Source organism: Gossypium raimondii, chromosome 2 (assembly GCF_025698545.1).
Source record: "Gossypium raimondii isolate GPD5lz chromosome 2, ASM2569854v1, whole genome shotgun sequence".
NCBI lineage: Eukaryota > Viridiplantae > Streptophyta > Magnoliopsida > Malvales > Malvaceae > Gossypium > Gossypium raimondii.
This window is the reverse complement of record NC_068566.1, coordinates 35,242,298-35,264,197: the sequence shown is the minus strand read 5'-3', so window position 1 is coordinate 35,264,197 and position 21,900 is coordinate 35,242,298. Positions and strand designations below refer to the sequence as shown.

At 30.1% G+C, this 21,900-nt stretch overlaps 1 protein-coding gene and 1 long non-coding RNA gene across 3 annotated transcripts; both read left to right on the top strand.

Moving 5' to 3' along the window:
• The first annotated feature begins 7,783 nt into the window (after positions 1–7,783).
• LOC105788515 (myosin-15) lies at positions 7,784–9,864 on the top strand. The gene is made up of 4 exons (XM_052623573.1): positions 7,784–8,177; positions 9,030–9,176; positions 9,309–9,410; positions 9,839–9,864. The coding sequence occupies exons 1-4, from the start codon at positions 8,113–8,115 to the stop codon at positions 9,843–9,845; spliced, it is 321 nt and encodes a 106-aa protein (XP_052479533.1). The 5' UTR covers positions 7,784–8,112; the 3' UTR covers positions 9,846–9,864.
• A 239-nt stretch (positions 9,865–10,103) lies between these two features.
• On the top strand, positions 10,104–11,609 carry LOC128034732 (uncharacterized). 2 transcript variants are annotated; one of them, XR_008190868.1, is made up of 3 exons: positions 10,104–10,377; positions 10,974–11,270; positions 11,368–11,609. It is a non-coding gene; the product is annotated as an uncharacterized LOC128034732 (long non-coding RNA). The 2 variants fall into 2 exon arrangements; XR_008190867.1 differs by lacking the exon at positions 10,104–10,377 and adding an exon at positions 10,491–10,654.
• The last annotated feature ends 10,291 nt before the right edge of the window (positions 11,610–21,900 follow it).

The following is a 21,900-nucleotide window of genomic DNA, read 5'->3' as shown; positions in this document are numbered from 1 at the left end:
GGACAAGTTTTACTTTATAACTCCGTGTTAAAGTTATTCCCAGGTAAGCTTCGATCACGATGGCAATGACCTTTTATTGTTACTGAAGTGTTCACATATGGAGCGATTGAAATAGAGAGTGAAGAATTTAGAAAGCGGTTCGTAGTCAATGGCCAGCGGTTGAAGCCATTTTATGAGAATTTTCAAGCCCACACAGTTGAGAAAATCCATTTAAAACCACCATAGAACCAATAACGGCGTTGAGCTAACGACGTTAAACAAGTGCTTGTTGGGAGGCAACCCAATTTTTATTTTTATTTTATTATTATTTATTTATTTATTATTTTATTTTCTTTACTTTATTTATTACTTTATTTTATTATTTATTACTTATTTGGATATTAATAAATTTATTTTCTTTTGCTTAGATAAAACAGAGCGAAAATACAAAGAAAAAGGAAAAAGCTAGAAAAATAGAACCAAACAGCCTTATCCATGGTACCAAACATCCTCTATTCCAGATACTATTCCAACCCAGAATGCCTGCAGCCAAACTACCCTATTCCTACAGCTAACCACCCTTATCCCTGCACCCAAGCACCACCCCTCAGCACAAATTAACCCCCCAACCCTAAAATATTAAAACATTTTTTTCCTTTTCCCACAAAACCACCATAGCTGCCGCTCTTCCCTCCACCATTCTCCCTCACCATCGATCGCCACCACCATGGTTCAGACCCGTAGCCACGCCGCTGCCATTTCTCTACAGCCCAACCATCATATGCGATTGATAGTAACAACACGGGGAGTTTTTCTAAACTTTTCTACCTATTTATTTCTTTTCGTCCATATTAAGGACAATGTGCTTTCAGTAGGGGGAGGTACTCTTCGTTATTACTATTATTTTCTGCTGTGATTTTGGTTATTGTTGCTGTTGCTGTGATTATTTTTGGCTAGTGTTGCTGCTTGAGGCTCCATTTTGTCCATATTTGTTTATTTCTTTTAGAATCTTCTACCTCTTTTCATGCCCAAAATTTTTACCAAGAATTGCCTACTGTTTGACCTACAAGCATGATTCTTGTTTTCTAAGGAAATTACGGATTTTCCATAATTGATGTCATCTCCACTGTTTTATTCTTATTAGGCTAAAAATAATTGTGATTCATAGAGTTAACTTTATCTTGCTTTTCGTAAAATTAATCGAGTTTAATACAAAGTGGACACTTAATATGTATGCATGCTAAAATATGTTCATGAATATTAAGGTAATTGCTGAAATTTATTTTTGACACTGGATTGTTTTTTCTCTAAAGTCCTCATAAAAAAATTATTATTAAAATGTCGTTTAATGTTTCCCTGGTTATGAGTGCAGCTTAAAAACGTGACTGGCTGAGTAACCGGGGCAGGGTGCTTAGGTTGTCATCCTATTTCGCTTCAAAAGGTTATGTGACATGTTAGGTAAAACTCCACTAACCGGAATTAATTTTTAAGAACATGTTGGGCTGAGAAACTGGGGTGAGATGCTTGGCTTAGGGTTTTAAAAACTTTTTCTGCTTTACTTAAAGCAAGCTTAGGGTTTTGTTTATTTTTCATATGCATTTTTGACTGATTTTTATAAAACTTTGGAGTGGTATTTCTTTTATGGCAGAATTTAACTTTCACAGTAGATAGAAACTATACTTGAGGGCAAGCATGGGCTAAGTAGGGGAAATTTGATAACACTCTAGAATAACGTATTTTTATGTATTAATTATGTATTTATTCTGAGTATAATCCTGCTAATTTGAGCTATTTATGATCTTTTATCTCATAGGGACTAAATTTGAGGCAAAAGCAAAATTAAGGGCCAAAAGCATGAATTTAGAGATAAAATGGGCCAATGTGCGACACAAGGAAAAGTTGGTGTCAAAAGTGCAAGCATGGAGGAAACAAGGGTTGAAATGCAAAAAAAAAAAAGAGATTTTATTCTATCAGACTCTATTTTAATTATATTAGGATAATTAATATTAAGATAATTATTAAAGATTATTTAATTTTAGGATTTTATGTAATTTATATTTATTTATCTTCAATTAAATGTATTTATCTTTTGGGAGTTTAAGTTGGATTAGACTATCTCCCCTAGCACTATAAATAGGGGGTGAAGTGACTCAAAAGGCATTCATCTTTTTCTGTAAACACTCTCTCCTCAAAAGTCTAGGCTTTTGTTCTTCTCATAATTCCTTTCAATAAAATCTCCAATTTTATTTTATTTATTTTCTTTTCCACCACAACCATGAGCCATTAAACCCATCTAGCCGAAGGTTGTCGATTCCCAAAAAGGGTTCTTGAGGCTTAGAGTTCGTACTTAGCCTCCTCGCTGAGTATTCATCATTTCTCCGCACTACGTGGCTAACACTTCCGTCTATGTCCCTTAAAAAGTAAGCTTTTCAACGTATGCAAATGTGGTCGCTTTGTATGTTTTGGGAAGGTTGCACAGTCGGTTCGTTAGCTTACTGCGTCAGAGGTTGGCAAGCCCAAGAGACAAAATGGCGCGGGATTCGCCATTGAGAAGCGTTGATCTAGCATAAGACGAACCCACAGAAGCGATTGTCGGCTAAAGTCAGGTTCCACTAAATCGTAAGTCTAAATCCTTAGAGCTGGTGGTCGTAGGCGTCCTCTTCCACTATAACTGGCTTATTCTGTTTGAGAAGGATCATCTAAAGCCGAGGATTTAACCCAAGGCGGAACGAGACAACTGGAGGCTAGAACCTCCCATAAGAATTTCCTTTCTCTCAACTCTATTTTTAATTTCTCGAATTTTCGATTCAATATTCTTAATTTTGTTCTTATTTTATTTTTCGTTTCCAGATCCAAACCTTTAAATCTGTTATTTTCTTATTCTTTTCTAGGAACGCAAATTTTCTTGGGCAAGATTCTACCTGGGATTTCACGGAACAAGATATTGTGCAAATCCAGTCCCTGAGGATTTAACCTTACTTCCCTTTTACTATTATTTTTCATTATTTATTAGGGATAGGATATTTTTGGTGCTTTCAGCGACAGCATCAGCTGCAAATTAGATAGTAAAAACACCTAAGGTACTTATCATTTCCTAGGCAACATGTTTGTATCATAGTTTTCAAAGAAACAAAATAGTGACATTTTGTCTACCACTGAAGTGGAATATATTTTTGCTGGTAGTTGTTATGTTCAAGTTTTATGGATGAAAAAAAACTTATGGACTATGGAATTGATGTAGATACCGTTCTTATCAAGTGTGACAATACTAGTACTATTTGTCTCACTAAAAATCTCATCCAACATTCTAGAACTAAGCATATTGAGATTATACATCATTTCATTAGAGATCATGTCCAAAAAGGAGAAATAGTTCTAAAATATGTAGACACCTTAAATCAATTAGTAGATATTTTTACAAAACTATTACACCTTAAATATTTTGGACACTTAGAGGAGAATTAGGTATTACTGCCTTGCACTAATTTTGTGTTTAAATGAATTTTAGCACTTTGTTGTTTAACAACTGTTTTATAACTTAAAATTGATTGCAAAAGTATATATGCATGATTTATATGGCCCTTGTACGTAAAAAGTTAGGGAGAGTTTTCATATGGATAGTTGATCTATTTTGACCTTACTTGTCTAGCATAACTTACTCTTTTGATGCTCTTGAACTTGTTAGAATGGGCTAAATCTTGTTACCTTAGTCATTTTTTGTTTAATTTTACTTTCATGAATCATATGTATCATGCTTACATTGTGCATTTTCATGTATATAAAACCATTAGGAATTATACTAAAGTCATTTTAGGACCTTAGAACACATTAGGACCAAAAAATTTCGTTTTTGCAATTTTACTACATTTGGAAAACAGAACTGCAATTTGGTATCGATACTAGTTAAAAAATATCGATACTTTAGTAAAACCACCGATACTTGAGAATAATTATCGATACTTCTTGTGTTTAAGGGCACCTGTACCGTGATTTCAAAATAATTTTTTGCCAAAGCCCTAAGTTTCTCTTCTCTTATCTGAAAACCCTTAGTACCTTCTCCAAAGTTTCTTCAAATTTCTTGATTTTTTTTCATCAAATCTTGTCTTTGCAACACTTTCAAAACTATTTTCTCAAGATTTGTTCAACATTGCTTGGAGCTTTTCACTATTTCAACACTTTCAAGGTAAAACTTAAAATTTTCAAACTTTTTATTTTATGCAATATAGGTTGAAATATTGATTTTTGATGAACTATTGGGTTGATTTGTATTATATACTTTGCATTTTGTTGTAGTGGGTTTCCTATTCCTAGACTTTTTCTTAAATTTTTACGTAAAACTTTTGCACACCAAGTGTTTGACAAAATTCCTAAACGAGATTTTTTGTGTTTTAGTCGAAATTTTGTGTTTAATTCTCTAGTTATGGCTCCTAAGAAAAGACCAAGAACTAGTGCATCATCGTCTCATCAACCTAGTGATCCTAAATCATCCTTTAACGAACACTTTCGTACCGATGCTTTTCGTGAATGTTTTGATAAAAACTTTTCATTTAAAAGAGTTTGGGAGTCTAGGAAAGTTGATATAGCCATGTTAAAGGGTATTAATTTTGGCTATCTTTCTATTTTGCAAAATTGGGGTTGGATGAATTTTCTTAAAATTTCATCGCTGACTTACTATAATCTTGTTTGAGCATTTTTCTCTAATGCCAAACTCAAACACGATGAGTCTGGTGAAACCGTCATAGCCATCCCTTTATTTTTAATGAACACCCCTATACGTCTTACCTTAGAAAAGTTTGGAGATTATCTTCATTAGCCTTCCGAAGGTAATTCTGATGAAAAAAGACCTTTCAATCCCGCTCTTTAAATTCAGTTCGGATCAGCCTCTGAACTTAACCTTCATATTTGTGTCCTCTATTTGATCATAACTTAGATCTTACGCCCCATTAAAAAAATATTCTAAGCTTCGAAACATGGATTATTGGTGGCTTGATTCTTTCCATACCAATAGGCATCCCGATCTATCCCTCATCATGTTTAATGACATAACTAAGGCTATCGGGAGGGGGATGAGTCCAAATATCACCCTTCCTCATGGCACTTATTTGTCATATCACTTTAGGATGTTAGGCATCATCACTCATGGAGACAACGCCGTTACTTCTAACCAACCTATTAGTTATGGGGCATTTCATCATACGGGATATCATTTTGATGTCACCTCCGGTATGTGGGTTAAGAGTGATCACCTGGTGGAAAATGAAGATGAAAACGTCGAAGGCACTTTTGAAGACATTCCGGCACCCGAGCATGTTCCTTCACTTGAACATGCTCAACACTTCACTTGAGATTAATGGTGTCATCCTCGATGTTATCCATTCTTTGAGTAATGATGTTCAAGGACTTTGAGATGAGGTTCGATCTTATAGGGATGAGGTTAACTCTAGCCTATTGACGTTAGAGATGCAAATGGCATCTCTCTTCGTTCGTTTTCCATCGACTCCTCCCTTCTCTCTTCATGATGACGTTTAGAGTAGATTTTTAAGTTTGCATTTTCATATCATTATTCATCACATTTGCACTATTACTTTTGATTCATTTCCTATGTCTATGGCTTCTTTTTGCACCTTATTTTCTTTAATAAGTAATATAAGATACTTTGGTTATTTTTATGTTAGTTCTTTATTTCTTCATGTTCATATATTTTTGAACTAATCATCTTTTTGTCCTCAAGTTTTATTTTTCTTTTTTGATAGAACAAAATGGAGAGAAGAAAAGGTAAATTGATTGATGTTATGCCAACCATGTGCAAATTATGTGGTCGTTTTCCTTTAAGTAAAATAAATGTCAAATTTTGAAAATGTATGTCAATTTTATTTTGGCCTTAATTTCAAAATGACTTTTATTAAGGGGAGCAATATATTCAAAAACAAATTTATCAAAGGATTTCTTATATCAAGAAGGGGAGATTGTTAAACCAAGCTTTATTTGAAAATATATTTTGATATAACAAATTAAAGAGATTTTAAATAAAAGTTAAAATTAAACAAAATTGACTAAATGATTTTTCAAAATAAGTCTAAGAGATAAATTTTTAATTCTTGCTTAGAAATTTTGTGAATCAATCTTAAAATCAAGTTAAAATGATTTTAACCATGAACTTTTTCAACTAGACAAACTACTTTTTAAACAAGTTAGAATTGCTTCAGACCAAAAAGTATTGATACTTTTTTGACCAAGTATCGATATTTTCAAAATATTGATACCCCTTGAAACAAACGATACCAAATTGACATTCTGACTTTCACAAATGATGCTAAGTATCAATCCGGTATTGATATTATTTATGTGGTATCAATAAAATCTTTCTGGTATATTTTAGCTCCAACAGTCACTGAGTTTAGCATTTATTACAAAAAATATCGTACATTTTTATTTGGTATCAATACTCGTTGCTGCAGGTGTATTAAATGCTTTGGTTTTCACATCCCAATGGCTCCATTAACTACCACAACAACCCCAACAATTAGAAATCAATTAAGGGGTATAAATACCAGCTTCTAAAAATCCTACAACAATAAGAAAATATATTCAAGCAAAAATCATCAATCAAACAACCTTTATGCCCAATATTTCCATAATTTTCTTATACAGACTTGTGAGTTTTTATTTTTATTCTTTAGCTCAAGTGTATTCTTGTTTATTTGTGCTTAATTGAAAAACATTTTGATCTTGTCACTACACCAAAACAGACTTTTAGCGGCGTTTGAAAAAAAACGCCGCTAAAAATTGAGCATTAGCGGTGCTTTACGTAAAATGCCGCTAAAGATCGAGCATTAACGGCGCTTCCAGGAAAGCGCCGTGAAAAATGAGCATTAGCGGCGTTTTTTTGAGAAACGCCACAAAAAACCTAAGCCCAACGACATCATTTTCTGACCTTTCGAGGCTTTAGCGGTGTTTTTGAAAAAGCGCCGCTAATGCTCGGGTCTTTAGTGGCGTTTTGAAAAAACGCCGCTAATGCTCGGGTCTTTAGCGACATTTTTGAAAAAGCGCCGCTAATGCTCATGTCTTTAGCGGCGTTTTTGAAAAAGCACCGCTAATGCTCGGTCTTTAGCGGCGTTTTTGAAAAAGCGCCGCTAATGCTCATGTCTTTAGCGGCGTTTTTAAAAAAGCGCCGCTAATCCAAAATTGATCCTCCATGCCAAAATGAGCGGAAATGAGTTTAAAAGATGTCCAAAACATTAACATTTAAACATTTAAACATAACGGCGTTTTTATAAAAAAAACGCCACAAAATTCATTTTACCTAAAAAAATTTCGCGCTGATTTTTCCCAAATTTCCCCTCTAAAACCCCTAACTTTGCAAACAAAATGAAAAAAAGAAGAGGAAAATGGACGCACCAAAGATGATTCAGCAGAAAACCTCTCCAATCTACTTACGAGTCAGCAATTCCTACTACCGTTTGTTTCCCTGGAAAATATATGAGACTTAATATTATTATTTTGTTTGTTTATTTGTGTGTGTGTTTCATCTTGTTGTGTTCATTACTCAGATCCCTATCGCTTTTATTTCTGTTCCATTTTTACTCTTTATTTTCTAATTTTGGGTGTTATTTATTCCATATAGATTTTTAATTATAATTTTGATCATCTTCCAAAAGAGGGAACTCGTTTTTGAAAACCCTAAGCAGAAGGAAGAAATCGAAGTGAGGTGTGCCACCGTCTCTGCTCTGCCGCCAGCCATCAAGGTTCTATCTCTCAACCATGAATGTATCTTGCTTACACAAAAAAATAAGCTTTACGAAGTTTAAAATTTAACCGTGCACCCTTTCTTTTTATTATTGTTTTTTTCTCTTTGCAATTTAATATCGCCAACCTCAGTACGGGATGCTAGAAGAAGCTAGAAATCGACGATGACTAGAAACTGTAAGTTTCATTGCTTATCTCTTTATATATTTTATGCTTATCTTTCAATTTTCTTTAGCTTTATTTTTAAAATGTTTTATTCCAAAATAATCAGCATTTGTAGCAGTCTAAAATAATTAGCAGTCCCTGATTCAGTTCTGTTTTCTTTTTTTTCTTTCTATAATTCATGAGAGTTGTATTTTAATTTTGCTTTTTGTTTTCTGATTCAGCATGCAAATGTGGAACCTCTTTTCAACAGCTTGGCCTTGCAGCAATACATTCTTTTATGCTCACAGGTTCAGTATTCAAACATGGTTGACTCAATATGCTTCATTGTTCTTTGGTAAAGTTTGAGATTTAGTTTTGTACTTAAAAAGGTAAAAATTTAATAGTATATATATTATTCAATTTAAAAATATAGTCCAAAACACAATATTTTCGGTCAAAATTTGCTTATACACTTACTGAGTTTTTTACCAAGTCGTAAGCAGGTCTTTAGACTTCCGAGATTTGCAGGTTCAGAATGTATGATAGATCCTGATTGACAATTAAGTTATGAATATATAAAAGAAACATGTATAATTATGGTTTTTTTCTATTGAAATCAATAATCTCTCTTGTCAAGACAGATATTGATAAGTCGAAGGATGCTTTACTAAAATCTCAGAAATCAAAGAGGTATCGTGAATTCGAGAAGGGATTCAGGTCCATTACATGGATGGAATGTAATAGTATTGATTTATATAGATGTAGTGGATGGAATGTAATAGTATTGATTTATATAGATGTAGACTTTGTTTAGCATGATATGAAAAGCTTAGATTAGATTGGGATTATGGTCAGAAATAGGGTCAACTACAAAAATGGTCACTACACTTGTGGTTTCTTTTTTGTTATTGAATTATGAAACAACTTTTCTAGCTACTTTTGTAGTATAATTAGTTCAAATTTCATTAGTAAAAGTATCTACTTTAGACACCTAATAGTTTTTGCATGGATGTTTTGAGTTTATTATATACCTTATGACTTGCACATTGGCAATAACATAGTAGGTTGCTAGGTAGTTCAAGCCAGCGGCTTGTTGATCTATGCAATTTATTGATTTTCATTCTCTTGTTAGGTATGTTAAAAAATTGCTCATTTGGCAGGTGTGATGTGAACCTCTTGTTGGCGACATTATGTACTCGTACCATTCAAACCCGTGAAGGAAGTATAGTTAAAGCTCTTGATTGTAATGCTGCTGTGGCTAGTCAGGATGCATTGGCAAAGACAGTTTATGCTCAATTGTTTGATTGGTATGCTTATGTTAATTCATGTTTGGAGGCATTTATTTTATCATATGCTCATATTTTGTATTACTTGCCTTGCCTGCATGGGGTCAAAATTAAACTGTTTCTGTTCTGAAAATTTTCTATCTATTTTGTAAGGCTTGTTGATAAGATTAATATATCCGTGGGGCAAGATCCAAATTCCCATGTGCAAATTGGATTTTTGGACATCTATGGATTTGAATGCTTTAAGCATAATAGGTAAAATATTGTTCTTTGGTTTTGTATGTTTTATTTAATATTTTTATCGTTATTATTATGTAAATTATGAGTAAATATTTGATGCCACAATTTTTGTCATGTTTTTGTGATGCAATATGGTTTGAGTTCCATTTTATGAAAGACATGAAAAACAAAATATTAGATACTGTTAAATTGAGTTCTATTTTACATTGACCTTTTTAAGAACTTGGGAAACATCAATGACCTTTCTTCTAAGGACCATCCAGGATATTATGTGATAAGCAGCATCGAATCCCGATTGAGTAGAGTATTAACATGAATTTATTAAGATGAATACTTCTTTTGGGGGAGGATTTTTAGTACTCTGTTGGATTACCTTCTTAGAATTATATTCTTGACATTGCATCAATTAATCTCTCTTCTTATTGATATTTTTTATTCCTCAGATTATGACCCCCTCTCTCACAAGCATCTTTGGTGGGAAATATGTTCCAAGAGATGTTGTCTTTGCCTTTGCTAAACTCAACACTCTGTGAATTCTTTTGTCGCATAACTTTTCTTTTCTCCAAATATTGTTCATTCCTTGTGGTTAGTACTTAACCAGACCATTACCCCAGGTGGTCTAAATGATGTTACATTATCTGGTTTGGATGTTACATTTAAGTTTTAGAAAATGAAAATATTAGAAAAAAAATTACAAATGGTGGTGGATCTGTATCCTGATGCTACTTTATTGATGGTGGATTTGTAAATTTAAGTGTTTAAATGTTGTAAATTGAAGTGTTTAAGTGCTGCAAATTGAAGTATTTAGTTGCTGGAAATTGAGATGTTTTATCGCTGTAATTGAGGTGTATAAATGTTGTTAATTGATATGTTTAAGTGCTGCAAATTGAAGTGTTTAAGTGCTGCAAATTGAAGTGTTTAAGTGCTGCAAATTGAAGTGTTTAGTTGTTGGAAATTGAGATGTTTTATCGCTGTAATTGAGGTGTATAAATGCTGTTACTTGATATGTTTAAGTGCTGCAAATTTAAGTGTTTAAATGCTGTAAATTGAAGTACTGTTTAAGTGCTGCAAATTGAAGTATTTAGTTGTTGGAAATTGAGATGTTTTATCGCTGTAATTGAGGTGTATAAATGTTGTTAATTGATGTGTTTAAGTGCTGCAAATTTAAGTGTTTAAATGCTGTAAATTGAAGTGTTTAAGTGCTGCAAATTGAAGTGTTTAGTTGCTGGAAATTGAGATGTTTTATCGCTGTAATTGAGGTGTATAAATGCTGTTAATTGATATGTTTAAGTGCTGCAAATTTAAATGTTTAAATGCTTTAAATTGAAGTGTTTAAGTGCTACAAATTGAAGTATTTAGTTGCTGGAAATTGAGATGTTTTATCGTTGTAATTGAGGTGTATAAATGTTGTTAATTGAAGTGTTTAAGTGCTACAAATTGAAGTGTTTAGTTGCTAGAAATTGAGATGTTTTATTGCTGTAATTGAGGTGTATAAATGTTGTTAATTGAAGTGTTTAAGTGCTGCAAATTGAAGTGTTTAGTTGCTGGAAATTGAGATGTTTTATCACTGTAATTGAGGTGTATAAATGTTGTTAATTGATATGTTAAAGTGCTGCAAATTGAAGTGTTTAAATGCTGTAAATTGAAGTGTTAAAGTGCTACTTTCCATTGTCACCTCCCCCATTTCTTTATGCATCAATAACTATATTAATGAAATCAAGTACTACAATTATATATTATTACAGATGGGGGTTGGAGAATACGATCAAAGGGAAAACATCAGATATGGTGATTCCCAGCCAAGAAGTGGCTTTTTAGACACCCAACATTTTGCACAACCAAACATGACCAGAACTTCTAAACCTACATGTTGAGGTTGCTACACATAAGTCCCTTCCTTTTTTTAGTTTATGTGCTATGTGATGATTGTGTTTTAAAATTTAACTTGTTTTAGTTCCTTACATTCTTATAGGATTCACACTCAAGGAGCAAGAAACATCTCAGCAACTCATTGGGATCGAGTAGTCAAAATTCAGAATCAAGTAACACACAAGAGCTAGATTTGGAGCTTAGACTGTCACTGTAATCAGTAATTTTTTTTGCTACTTTAAATGCATGCTCATGGAACTACATTTTATGCTTTCCTAGAATTGCAAGTTCAAATAAGGTGTTGATCTGCAATTTATACATACAACTTGAGCAAGTTGATATGAACTAGTTTCAATTTTTTTTTTTAAATTTCAAAGGAATGTTATGTAATCAAAGGTAATTTGACTTGTTGCATGAGATATAGTGAAAACATTTATCTTCTTGTTCATGAATTTCCATTTTAATACGTCTTCAAATTAAATTATACATTTCTTAATTGGTGGAATCTCACTTTTGCTGTTGCTGCAATCTCTAACCAAAGAATGGAGTGATGTATGTACTGATAACAGTTCTAAAGGATTTGCTTAAGCAAGTAAAGGGATTGGCATTTTTATAATAATTTAGGATAGGAATGGAGCAAATCCAAAGAATGGAGTGGCGTTTTTATAATAATTTTTTTTCGTGACCTTTAGTGGCGTTTTTGGAGAAAGTGCCGCTAAAGGTCTTGTTCCTTAGCAGCGTTTGTGGTAAAAGCGCCGCTAAAGGTCTTGGTCTTTAGCGGCGTTTGTGGTAAAAGTGCCGCTAAAGGTCTTGGTCTTTAGCGACGTTTGTGATAAAAATGCCGCTAAAGGTCATGGTCTTTAGCGGCATGACCTTTAGCGGCATTCATGGGAAAAGCACCGCTAAAGGTCCTGATCTTTGGCGGCGTTTGTGGGAAAAGCGCCGCTAAAGTTAGCGACATGGACTTTAGCGACGTTTTTTCCTATTTTTAGCGGCGCTAAAAAGCGCCTCTAAAGGCCTAAAAAAGCGTCGCTAAAAGCCTGTTTTGGTGTAGTGTGTAAGGATTATTTCTTTGTTTACTTCTTTGTAATTCTTTGAGAGGGTTTGTGTCTTAAGATTTGGGTAGAAATCTTAAGGGAGTTGTAAGGTTAAACCTTGTCCTCAAAGGTTAAACAAATCAGTGAATTTGAGAAAATCTTTAGTTGTGGAAAGCTAAGGTAGTGGAGTAAGCAATTGGGGTCGAACCACTCTAAATTGTTGTGTTCATTATTTTATCTTTTCTTTCTAGTTTTCTTAATTTTTTTAAAAAGCCAAAGCACCCCCTCTTGACGATTTCGGCTTAATCAATCGAGCTAAACTCTTTAGCATATTCAAGAACGATTCTCAATAAATTTGGTGGTGCTCTTACCTAGGCAAATCTCAAATATAGACTAAAACACTAAAAAACTGAAAATACGGAATCTATAACTAAAATAAGAGAAAAAAAAAACACAATGAACGAGAATAATTATGATAAAATAATATGATTCAGTAAATAGGTTTATTAAATGATATGTTATTTTATAAAATCTTATTTTTTAAAATTTTAATTCAATTACAATGGTCTAAAATATACATGCAAAAAGTTTAGAATATGCATGTTAAAAAATCATGTTATACTAAGGATTTTATTCAAAATTATTATTTTAATATAATGTCTAACATTATCAAGAATCCCTTTTAAATCCTTAAATAGGAGGATAAATCTATTTCAACGCGTTTGAACCCGTATCTTCTTATACTGACAACAAGTTAAAAAGAATTTATAAATAAAGAAAAAAAGGAAAATCATAAAAAATGGGGAGTTGCAATTAAGCAATAATGAGTGACGTAGTTAAGTGCCTTAATTATTGATACCAATGCTGCTCAAAACTGTATTCGAGTTTGGGATTGGGATACCAAACATCCAACAATCCCCCAACCAATTTACCTTTAAACATTTATTTATAAAAAGAAAAAAAAACCAATCAATCAATAACAAATTATCATTAAAATATATATACCCAACTCTAATAAAAGTAGTAAATCCAAATAAAGGTGTTTGAGACTTTCAATTTTTAAACTCCTTTCTTTTATCATTAAATCAAAATTATATCCACATAACTAATTTTTTTATATATAAAAAAAGAAGTATTCATCAGTACTGATATTTTCTTTTTCCTTATTTTAAGTCGCATTCTTTGCTAAACATATATCGAAATACATCGGAAAATCATTATTCTAATTTATTTTATATTAAATTTCAAATATCATTTTAGAAATTGACAGCACTTAATAATTGTCAAGATTTTGGCAACCGCAGAAGACTTGAAGTCAGCATGGTCGTGTCTCTGGGGCTTGGTTTAAATCACATGGATGACCAATTCTACATCATTTATTGCACCTTTTTGTGGGCTTAAATCAAGCACACCCATGTGCTTTAATCACTATCTTTTTCTTACCTTTCTCATAAATCTCACTTTTTGTTTTACACCTCATGGACCGTGGAATTAATTTATCCAGTTTAATTAAATAAATTATTTATAAAATTTATAAAAATAAAACAAATATTTTAGAAAACAAAAGAAAATAGATTCAATTATTATTTTTAGTTTAGTTCAATATGCCTCTATCGATTCAATATTCAATTGATTCAACTCATATCTCTAGATCAGTACTTCGATCGGTTCTTAGTCTAGTCGGTCTAATTTTGAAAATATTGTTTTTAATCGGTAGAATAACTTTTTCAATTCCATCAAATTGAGCAAGCAAGTAATGGAGTTTGAAAATATAATTACTCGTCGTGTTTCGACCTTAGAAGAGTAAATTTCGAGCACGGTTGGTATTGCAATACATTATAAAGGAAAAAGGAAAAAAAATAGCGAGAAATAATGTAAAAGAAAAAAGGAAAATAAAGAATTTAAAAAATTCTTTTTTAAGTTTATATGACATGGCGGTTTATTATTAGTTGGAATTTTTTAAACTAATATAATATTTTAGTGTAAAATGGATAACAAAAGAATAGTTTAAGTATCAATTGTGACAAAAAAAACTAAATACTAAAAAAATGATATAATTTAAGTACTAATTTATGGATTAAGAAACTGTCCTCATCTATTGTATCTCATAACAAACACTGCTAAGCTACGCATTGAGTTCAAAGTTGTTCTACAAATTCGAGACCGAGAGGTAGTTTTGTGGAATGACCTCCTAGCTCCCCCCAAGTAACGAACTTTGGCATTTGTTTCGAACAAAAAGGGGAATAGAGCAAGGAGGAGGATTATTAGGAGCCTACTATTACTACTCAGGGGCGAAGCCAGAACATTTTTTAGGGGGGCTGAATGAAATTTTAATTTTTTATAGTCTATATCTTTATAATTTTTAAAGTATTAAATTGAATTTTTATAATTTTAGGGGGCCAAAGTGCAATTTTACCTTTACTAATTTAAAATTTTAAAAAAATTAGAGGGCCTAAATGGCAAATTTTCATTTTAGGGGGGCCGGGGCCCATGCCAGCCTCCTTAGAATCGCCTCTGTTGCTTCTATTGTATTTTCTTTTATCTGCTTTTGATTGTTTCAGTTTTTATTTTTGAAGTGACCTGTTAAGTGTCAATAGAAAGTGACCACTTTTATTGTCCCTACTATAGTATACTAACTTTTAATATTTGATTTGTCAAAAAAAAAAAAAAAAGCTTTTCATATTTGAATTTGTCAATTACTTTGAACAAAATTTTTGGACTTTGAATGGTGTTGATATTGTGAATATATGAGAATCCGACTTTAAAGACCAATCCATTTAAAGTAACTATTTTTAGAAATTGGATTAGCTTGGGCCAAATAATTAAAACTCTCGTATTGTGGAGAAGTGATCGAGATTGCATTAAAATTTTTTTTGAGGAATGAATCCCAAAGAGTTCACTTTACATTGGCTTCTATTAGTGTATTGTTTTTGCTATTTTGTGGCTTTTATTATTAAGGGGTTGAATTGTAATTTATCACTATTATGTTAACAAGTCTTGAAAACTTGTATATATTTTGTACAAGAGTATAAAAAGCACTTTATTATTCATTGAGGAACTTATTTTGTGAGTGTATTTGAAAAGTAAACAAATTATGTTTACAACTAAAATTTTCAAATAGAGAATTTAGAGGTTAGTGTTCTACTATTTAGGTACAAAATGAGATATCTATACTAGAAGAACGATAGAGTTTGATTCGCTTATTATATTATGGGCTAAAGATAGTATTCGCAATTAACAAAAATACATTTTTTAAAAAATCTGGGGACTATTGCTTGGGTTTATGTATTTGGATTTCGATTGATTATTTTGATTTGTAGAAACCCTTATCTTCTTCTCTGCATTCTTGATGGTTTTCTTAAAATTCCTCTTATTTTTCGATTTTTTTCTTGCATTTCTTTCCCCATGAACAAAAATAATAAAATTAAAAGAGAGAACCGCTTTTGAAGATTTGAGGAAAAGACTTTTGGTAAATACAATTATTTAATAAAAATTATAATTAACATTAAATGATTTTAGAAAATACTGAAAGTATAACTTAAAAATTTTGAAATTAAAAAAATAAAAATAAGACCAGCCAACAAGCAGTTTAAAAATTATTAAAAAGTAGAGAAATAGAAAATTTCAAAAAATCATAAATAAAATTATAATTCTAAAAATATGAAAAAATTTAAAATCAAAACAAAGAAACATAAAAAAATCAAACAATTATAAACAAAATTCATATTAATTGTTCAACTCGTTGATAATGTGTCATTATGTTATTCTTAATTTTAATTTTTAAATAACTCATTTTCATAGTTTTAGAATTATAATTTTATTTATGTTTGTTTAACTTTTATATATTTTAAATTATTTACCAATGATGGCTATAAAATAAAATGATGTTATATTAGCAATGAAAGGTCGAGAGTTAATTTGTTCCAAACAATCAAATAGAAGTCAAATCAAATAGATATATAAAAATTAATGATTAAATTTATTATTATTTCTTACATATAAAACAGTAAAGTAAACATTTAATGGCACAATTTTAATGAATGGATTATTTTGCTCATTTATATAATTTACAGGAATCAATTTACTCGTTTTATCAAGTAAAGAGATTAAAATGCAATTCAAAGTATAGTAAGGAATTGATATAATACTTCTATCATTCTATAGCGATTAAGTTGGTCTTTTGATCAAAATAATATTTAAAAAATAATTAATTATAAAAATAGGGTAGGGAACAAAATAATTACAAAATCGAGTGTTTGTTATAGTAATTTTGAGTGTTGGCGACACCGATGAACCTTTTAAAAAAATATGTTAAGAAAATAAAAAAAAGTGAAAAAAAAATAAAATTTGTAGTGTCGCATGTAGGGGTGAGCATTCGATCGAATCGAATCGAATCGAATCGAATAAAAATTTTCGAGTTAATCGAGTTTTCAAATATCATTTTATCATCCTAACTTTATTTGAAGTTTTCTCGAATCGAGTCGAGTGAGATGAAATTCGAATCGAATCGAATATATTTGTTCGAGTTAAATTTTAAAAAATAATTTTGGGTCCTTGTAACCATTGTCACCCATCGTAATAAAATTTGTCCACCTTAATCAAATTTTTTATTAACTTTCATCACTTCATAATTTATTTATTGATTTTTTATATATTGGTTAGCTTCTTTGCTTGCTTAGTTGTTTCAATTGTCTTGATTCTTGTCACTATGTATTTTAGAATTAAAATTATATTAAACGTAAAAATATGATTTTTAATAAAAGTTATTTTAAAATAAAATGTGAAATTGATACCAATATAAAATTTTAACACGAATATTTTTGGCATAATTAATAATTCAATTTTAATATAAATATTCAATATGACTAAACAATTCACTAATATAAATAATATAAAATGTGAAATTTAATTTAATAATATAAATAGTAGATATAAATAAAATTATTACTATTTATGTTTAGTGATTTTTTGGATAATTTTGATTTTTATTTGAGAGTAAAGGGTGAGAAGTAAAAGTTTAGGGAAAAATAAAAGTTTTGGTGAATAAAAGTTTGAGGAAAGTAAATAGGGGAGTAAAATTTTGGAGGAAAATATTAAAAAAATTGGAGGGGAGGGTTTGGGATAGATGGGAGATGGGAGGAAGGAATAAAAGTTTTAGGGAAAAGTGGGAGGGAGTAAAAATTTTGGGGGAAAATAAAAGATTTTGAGGGTTTTTGGGAGTAAAATTTTGAGAAAAAATAAATGGGAGAGTAAAATTTTGGTGGGAAATAAATTTTGGGTAGATTGGGGGGTTGGGAGGTAGGGGTGAGCATTCGATCGAATCGAATTGAATTGAATAAAAAATTTTCGAATTAATCGAGTTTTCGAATATCATTTTATCATCCTAACTTTATTTGAAGTTTTCTCGAATCGAGTCGAGTGAGATGGAATTCGAATCGAATCGAATCGAATATATTTGTTCGAGTTAAATTTTAAAAAATAATTTTGGGTCCTTGTAACCTTTGTCACCCATCGTAATAAAATTTGTCCACCTTAATCAAATTTTTTATTAACTTTCATCACTTCATAATTTATTTATTAATTTTTTATATATTGGTTAGCTTCTTTGCTTGCTTAGTTGTTTCAATTATCTTCAGATTCTTGTCACTATGTATTTTAGAATTAAAATTATATTAAATGTAAAAATATGATTTTTTAATAAAAGTTATTTTAAAAATAAAATGTGAAATTGATACCAATATAAAATTTTAACACGAATATTTTATGGCATAATTAATAATTCAATTTTAATATAAATATTCAATATGACTAAACAATTCACTAATATAAATAATATAAAATGTGAAATTTAATTTAATAATATAAATAGTAGATGTAAATAAAATTATTACTATTTATGTTTAGTGATTTTTTTTTGGATAATTTTGATTTTTTATTTGAGAGTAAAGGGTGAGAAGTAAAAGTTTAGGGGAAAAATAAAAAGTTTTTGGGAATAAAAGTTTGAGGGAAAGTAAATAGGGGGAAGTAAAATTTTGGAGGGAAAATATTAAAAAAATTTGGAGGGGGGAGGATTTGGGATAGATGGGAGGTGGGATGGGAAGGGAATAAAAGTTTTAGGGGAAAAGTGGGAGGGAGTAAAAATTTTGGGGGAAAATAAAATGTTTTGAGGGTTTTTGGGAGTAAAATTTTGAGAAAAAATAAATGGGGGAGTAAAATTTTGGTGGGAAATGGATTTTGGGTAGATTGGGGGGTTGGGAGGGGAGGGGAGTAAAAGTTTTGGGGGGAAAGTGGGAATGAGTAAAAGTTTTGAGGGAAAAGTAAAAAGGTTTGGGAGTTTGGGGTAAAAATGTAAAATATTATAGTTTGATATTCGAATTATTCGAATTATTCGAGTTATTCGAATTAGAAAACTCAACTTGATTCGAACTCGAAATTCAAAAAAAATATTCGAGTTGATTCGAATAACTCGATTAACTCGAATAACTCGATTCGTTTAACTCGAAATTCGAATTTTTTTCGATTTTTTCGAGTCGAATTGAGTTTTGCTCACCCCTATTGGGAGGGGAGGGGAGTAAAAGTTTTGAGGGGAAAGTAGGAAGGAGTAAAAGTTTTGAGGGAAAAGTAAAAAGCTTTGGGAGTTTGGGGTAAAAATGTAAAATATTATAGTTTGATATTCGAATTATTCGAATTATTCAAGTTATTCGAATTCGAAAACTCAACTCGATTCGAACTCGAAATTCGAAAAAAAATTCGAGTCGATTCGAATAACTCGATTAACTTGAACAACTCGATTCGTTTAACTTGAAATTCGAATTATTTTTCAATTTTTTCGAGTCGAATCGAGTTTTGCTCACGCCTAATCGCATGACACCTTGGCGGCATCGGTAAATTTTAAAAAGTTTCTGATAGTAAAAAAATTGAAAAAAATGAAACAAAAAAACTAAACAAAAGAAAAAAAAATCGATTTGTGGTTCCAACACACGAGACAATAGCTTTTTCATTGCATTTAATACTTTAATGCCTTTTATCTATATTTAATCCCTAAAACAACAGTTTTTTTTATTTAATCAGAGGAGTGCCGCCTAACACTTTGGCGACATCAATTAAATTTTTTTTCGCCGATTGAATCTTAACTTGATTGGCATGAGCATTATTGCCAATGCAGAAAGACGTGAGTTCGAGTACGTTGAAGCGCATTATTCTCTTATTTATGGGGTGGGAATGTGATATGGATAATTTTAGACATTGTGTCAAAAAGAGGATGTGTGATTGTAAACTATAATGAGATTGTTAATATATATATTTTTTCTTAATGATTTTTTTAAAAATTTATTGGTGCCACCAATATGTCAGGCGATACCTAAAATTACTGTAACAAACATATATTTTTTGTAATTAATTTGTTCCCCATCTTATTTTTGTAATTAATTAATTTTTAATGATATTTTTATAGAAAAGCCCGTCTAAGTTGTATTTGAAAATTTAAAATGATCAATTTTAATTATTTGAACTTATTGAATTAAAATTATTTATCTTAATAAAAATATGGGCTAAATTACAAATCGTGATTAATAATTAAAGTAAAAAAATGATTAGACCTAAAACCATCCAATCAAACTTCACTCTTTTGAAATGACTCAAAATTAGTTCGACAATGACAATGACTAACTAAATTTTCTTTTCTGCAAAAGCCATAAAAAGAAAAAAAGAGTTGTTCAATCTAAATGGAATAATTGACTTGTCAATTTCTTAGTCAAAGTCATAATGCATAATGATGTACATGAAAAAAAATTCTTTAGACTTTTCCTCACTTTTTGTCTTCAAATTACTATGTTTCTCAAATTAATTATAGTTTTCATGTATTTTTATTTTGATGAAATTAAAATATAATAACGAATATACATGTGGAAATCATAAATATAAAACATAAATATATGTTTAAAAATAATATATTATAAATAATGGAACTATAGCTTGAAATTAATTAAAATATGTTAGATATTAAAATTAAAAATAATGGTTAAATTGTTTATCATTATGACATCATTAGTCTTGAATCGATGTCGAGTTAACTTATAATACCGACTCAATCAAATAAATTACTAATAATATATACAATTGATGAAAGTAATAAAATATACATAATAATATTAAATTGTATAAATATAAAAATAAAATTTTAATGTATATTTTATTGTATTTTTAAAATAAAAGATAAAGTATCTTGGAAGAACATTTTATAATCTTTTAACCGAATTGATGACCTTATTAAGAGTGACACTGTCTTATTCGAAGCTCAAATAATAGTAAAGATGGCATCAATTATAATAGAGAAAAAAATTATATTTAAAATCTACATTCAATTACCTTTAATTGAAAAAAGAGAGTAAGTTTAATATTAAAATCAAAGATACAAAATTTCTGTTTTTTTATCTTTCAATTTCCTTAGTTTACTTTTTCCTTTCTTTTCTCTAATTTTTCCTTTCGGGTAATTTACATTCTAAGTCATTAAACTTAACATCAACTTCCATATAAGTTATAAACTGTTAATTTCATCAAATTGAATCACTAAACTTATTATCAACTTTCATGTAAATTACACAATTTTCATTTTCATTTTATTAATTTATATCATTGAAAATTTTATTGTTAATAAATTAGATAATTTAAATAGACTCGATAAGTAATTGGGTTTTTACAAAAATATTATAAAAATAAAATTTACCAAAATATTATAACTTTTTTATTTACCAAAAATATATAATTTTTATTTACCAAAATATATAAAAACAAAAAACAAAAAAATCAAAAAAAATCGATCGATATGATTAAGACCTTGGTCACGCCAATGGCATTGGCGGCACCAATGATGCCAATGCCATTGGCGGCACCAATGGTGCCATATTGTTTGGCGGCACTATTCGTATTATAAATCCGGGATCTGTCCAGCTGAAGGGAGAAAAATCAAAAAAAAAAAGAAGAAGAAGAAGAGTTGCTGCGGAGAAGAAGAGAAAATGAGAGAAAAAGAAGTGAAAAAGAAAGTATTTTTTTAAAAGTTTTTGATTATATTGTTGTTATTATTTTGTATATTTTGTAATATTTTTTGTTTTAGTTTAGTTATTAAGATTAATAAAACTTAAAATAATAGTATTAGTTAGTATTATTATTATTATTATTATTATTATTATTATTATTATTATTGTTGTTGTTGTTGTTGTTGTTGTTGTTGTTGTTGTTGTTGTTGTTGTTGTTGTTGTTAGTATTAAGATGTTATTAATGTATTAAGATGTAACTTAGTAATATTATTGTTAGCAAAAACTAGTATTATTATTATGGTTACTTATTATTTTATTTACCAAATTAATAATTTTAGTGTGTATTATTTTTCGTATAAAATTATTAATATTATTAGTGTGTTAGTTATAAGGATTAGTGGTTAAACATTAAATTTTTTTAAGTAATTTAGTTACCGTTCGAGAATTTTTATGAGATTTTTTTTTGACAGATTAAATATTGAAGATGGATGCTAAGTTTCTTGTATGCGTTTATTTCGATGGAGTCATCTTGACAACAAGTGTTGGATGTGTATTTGAATGTCG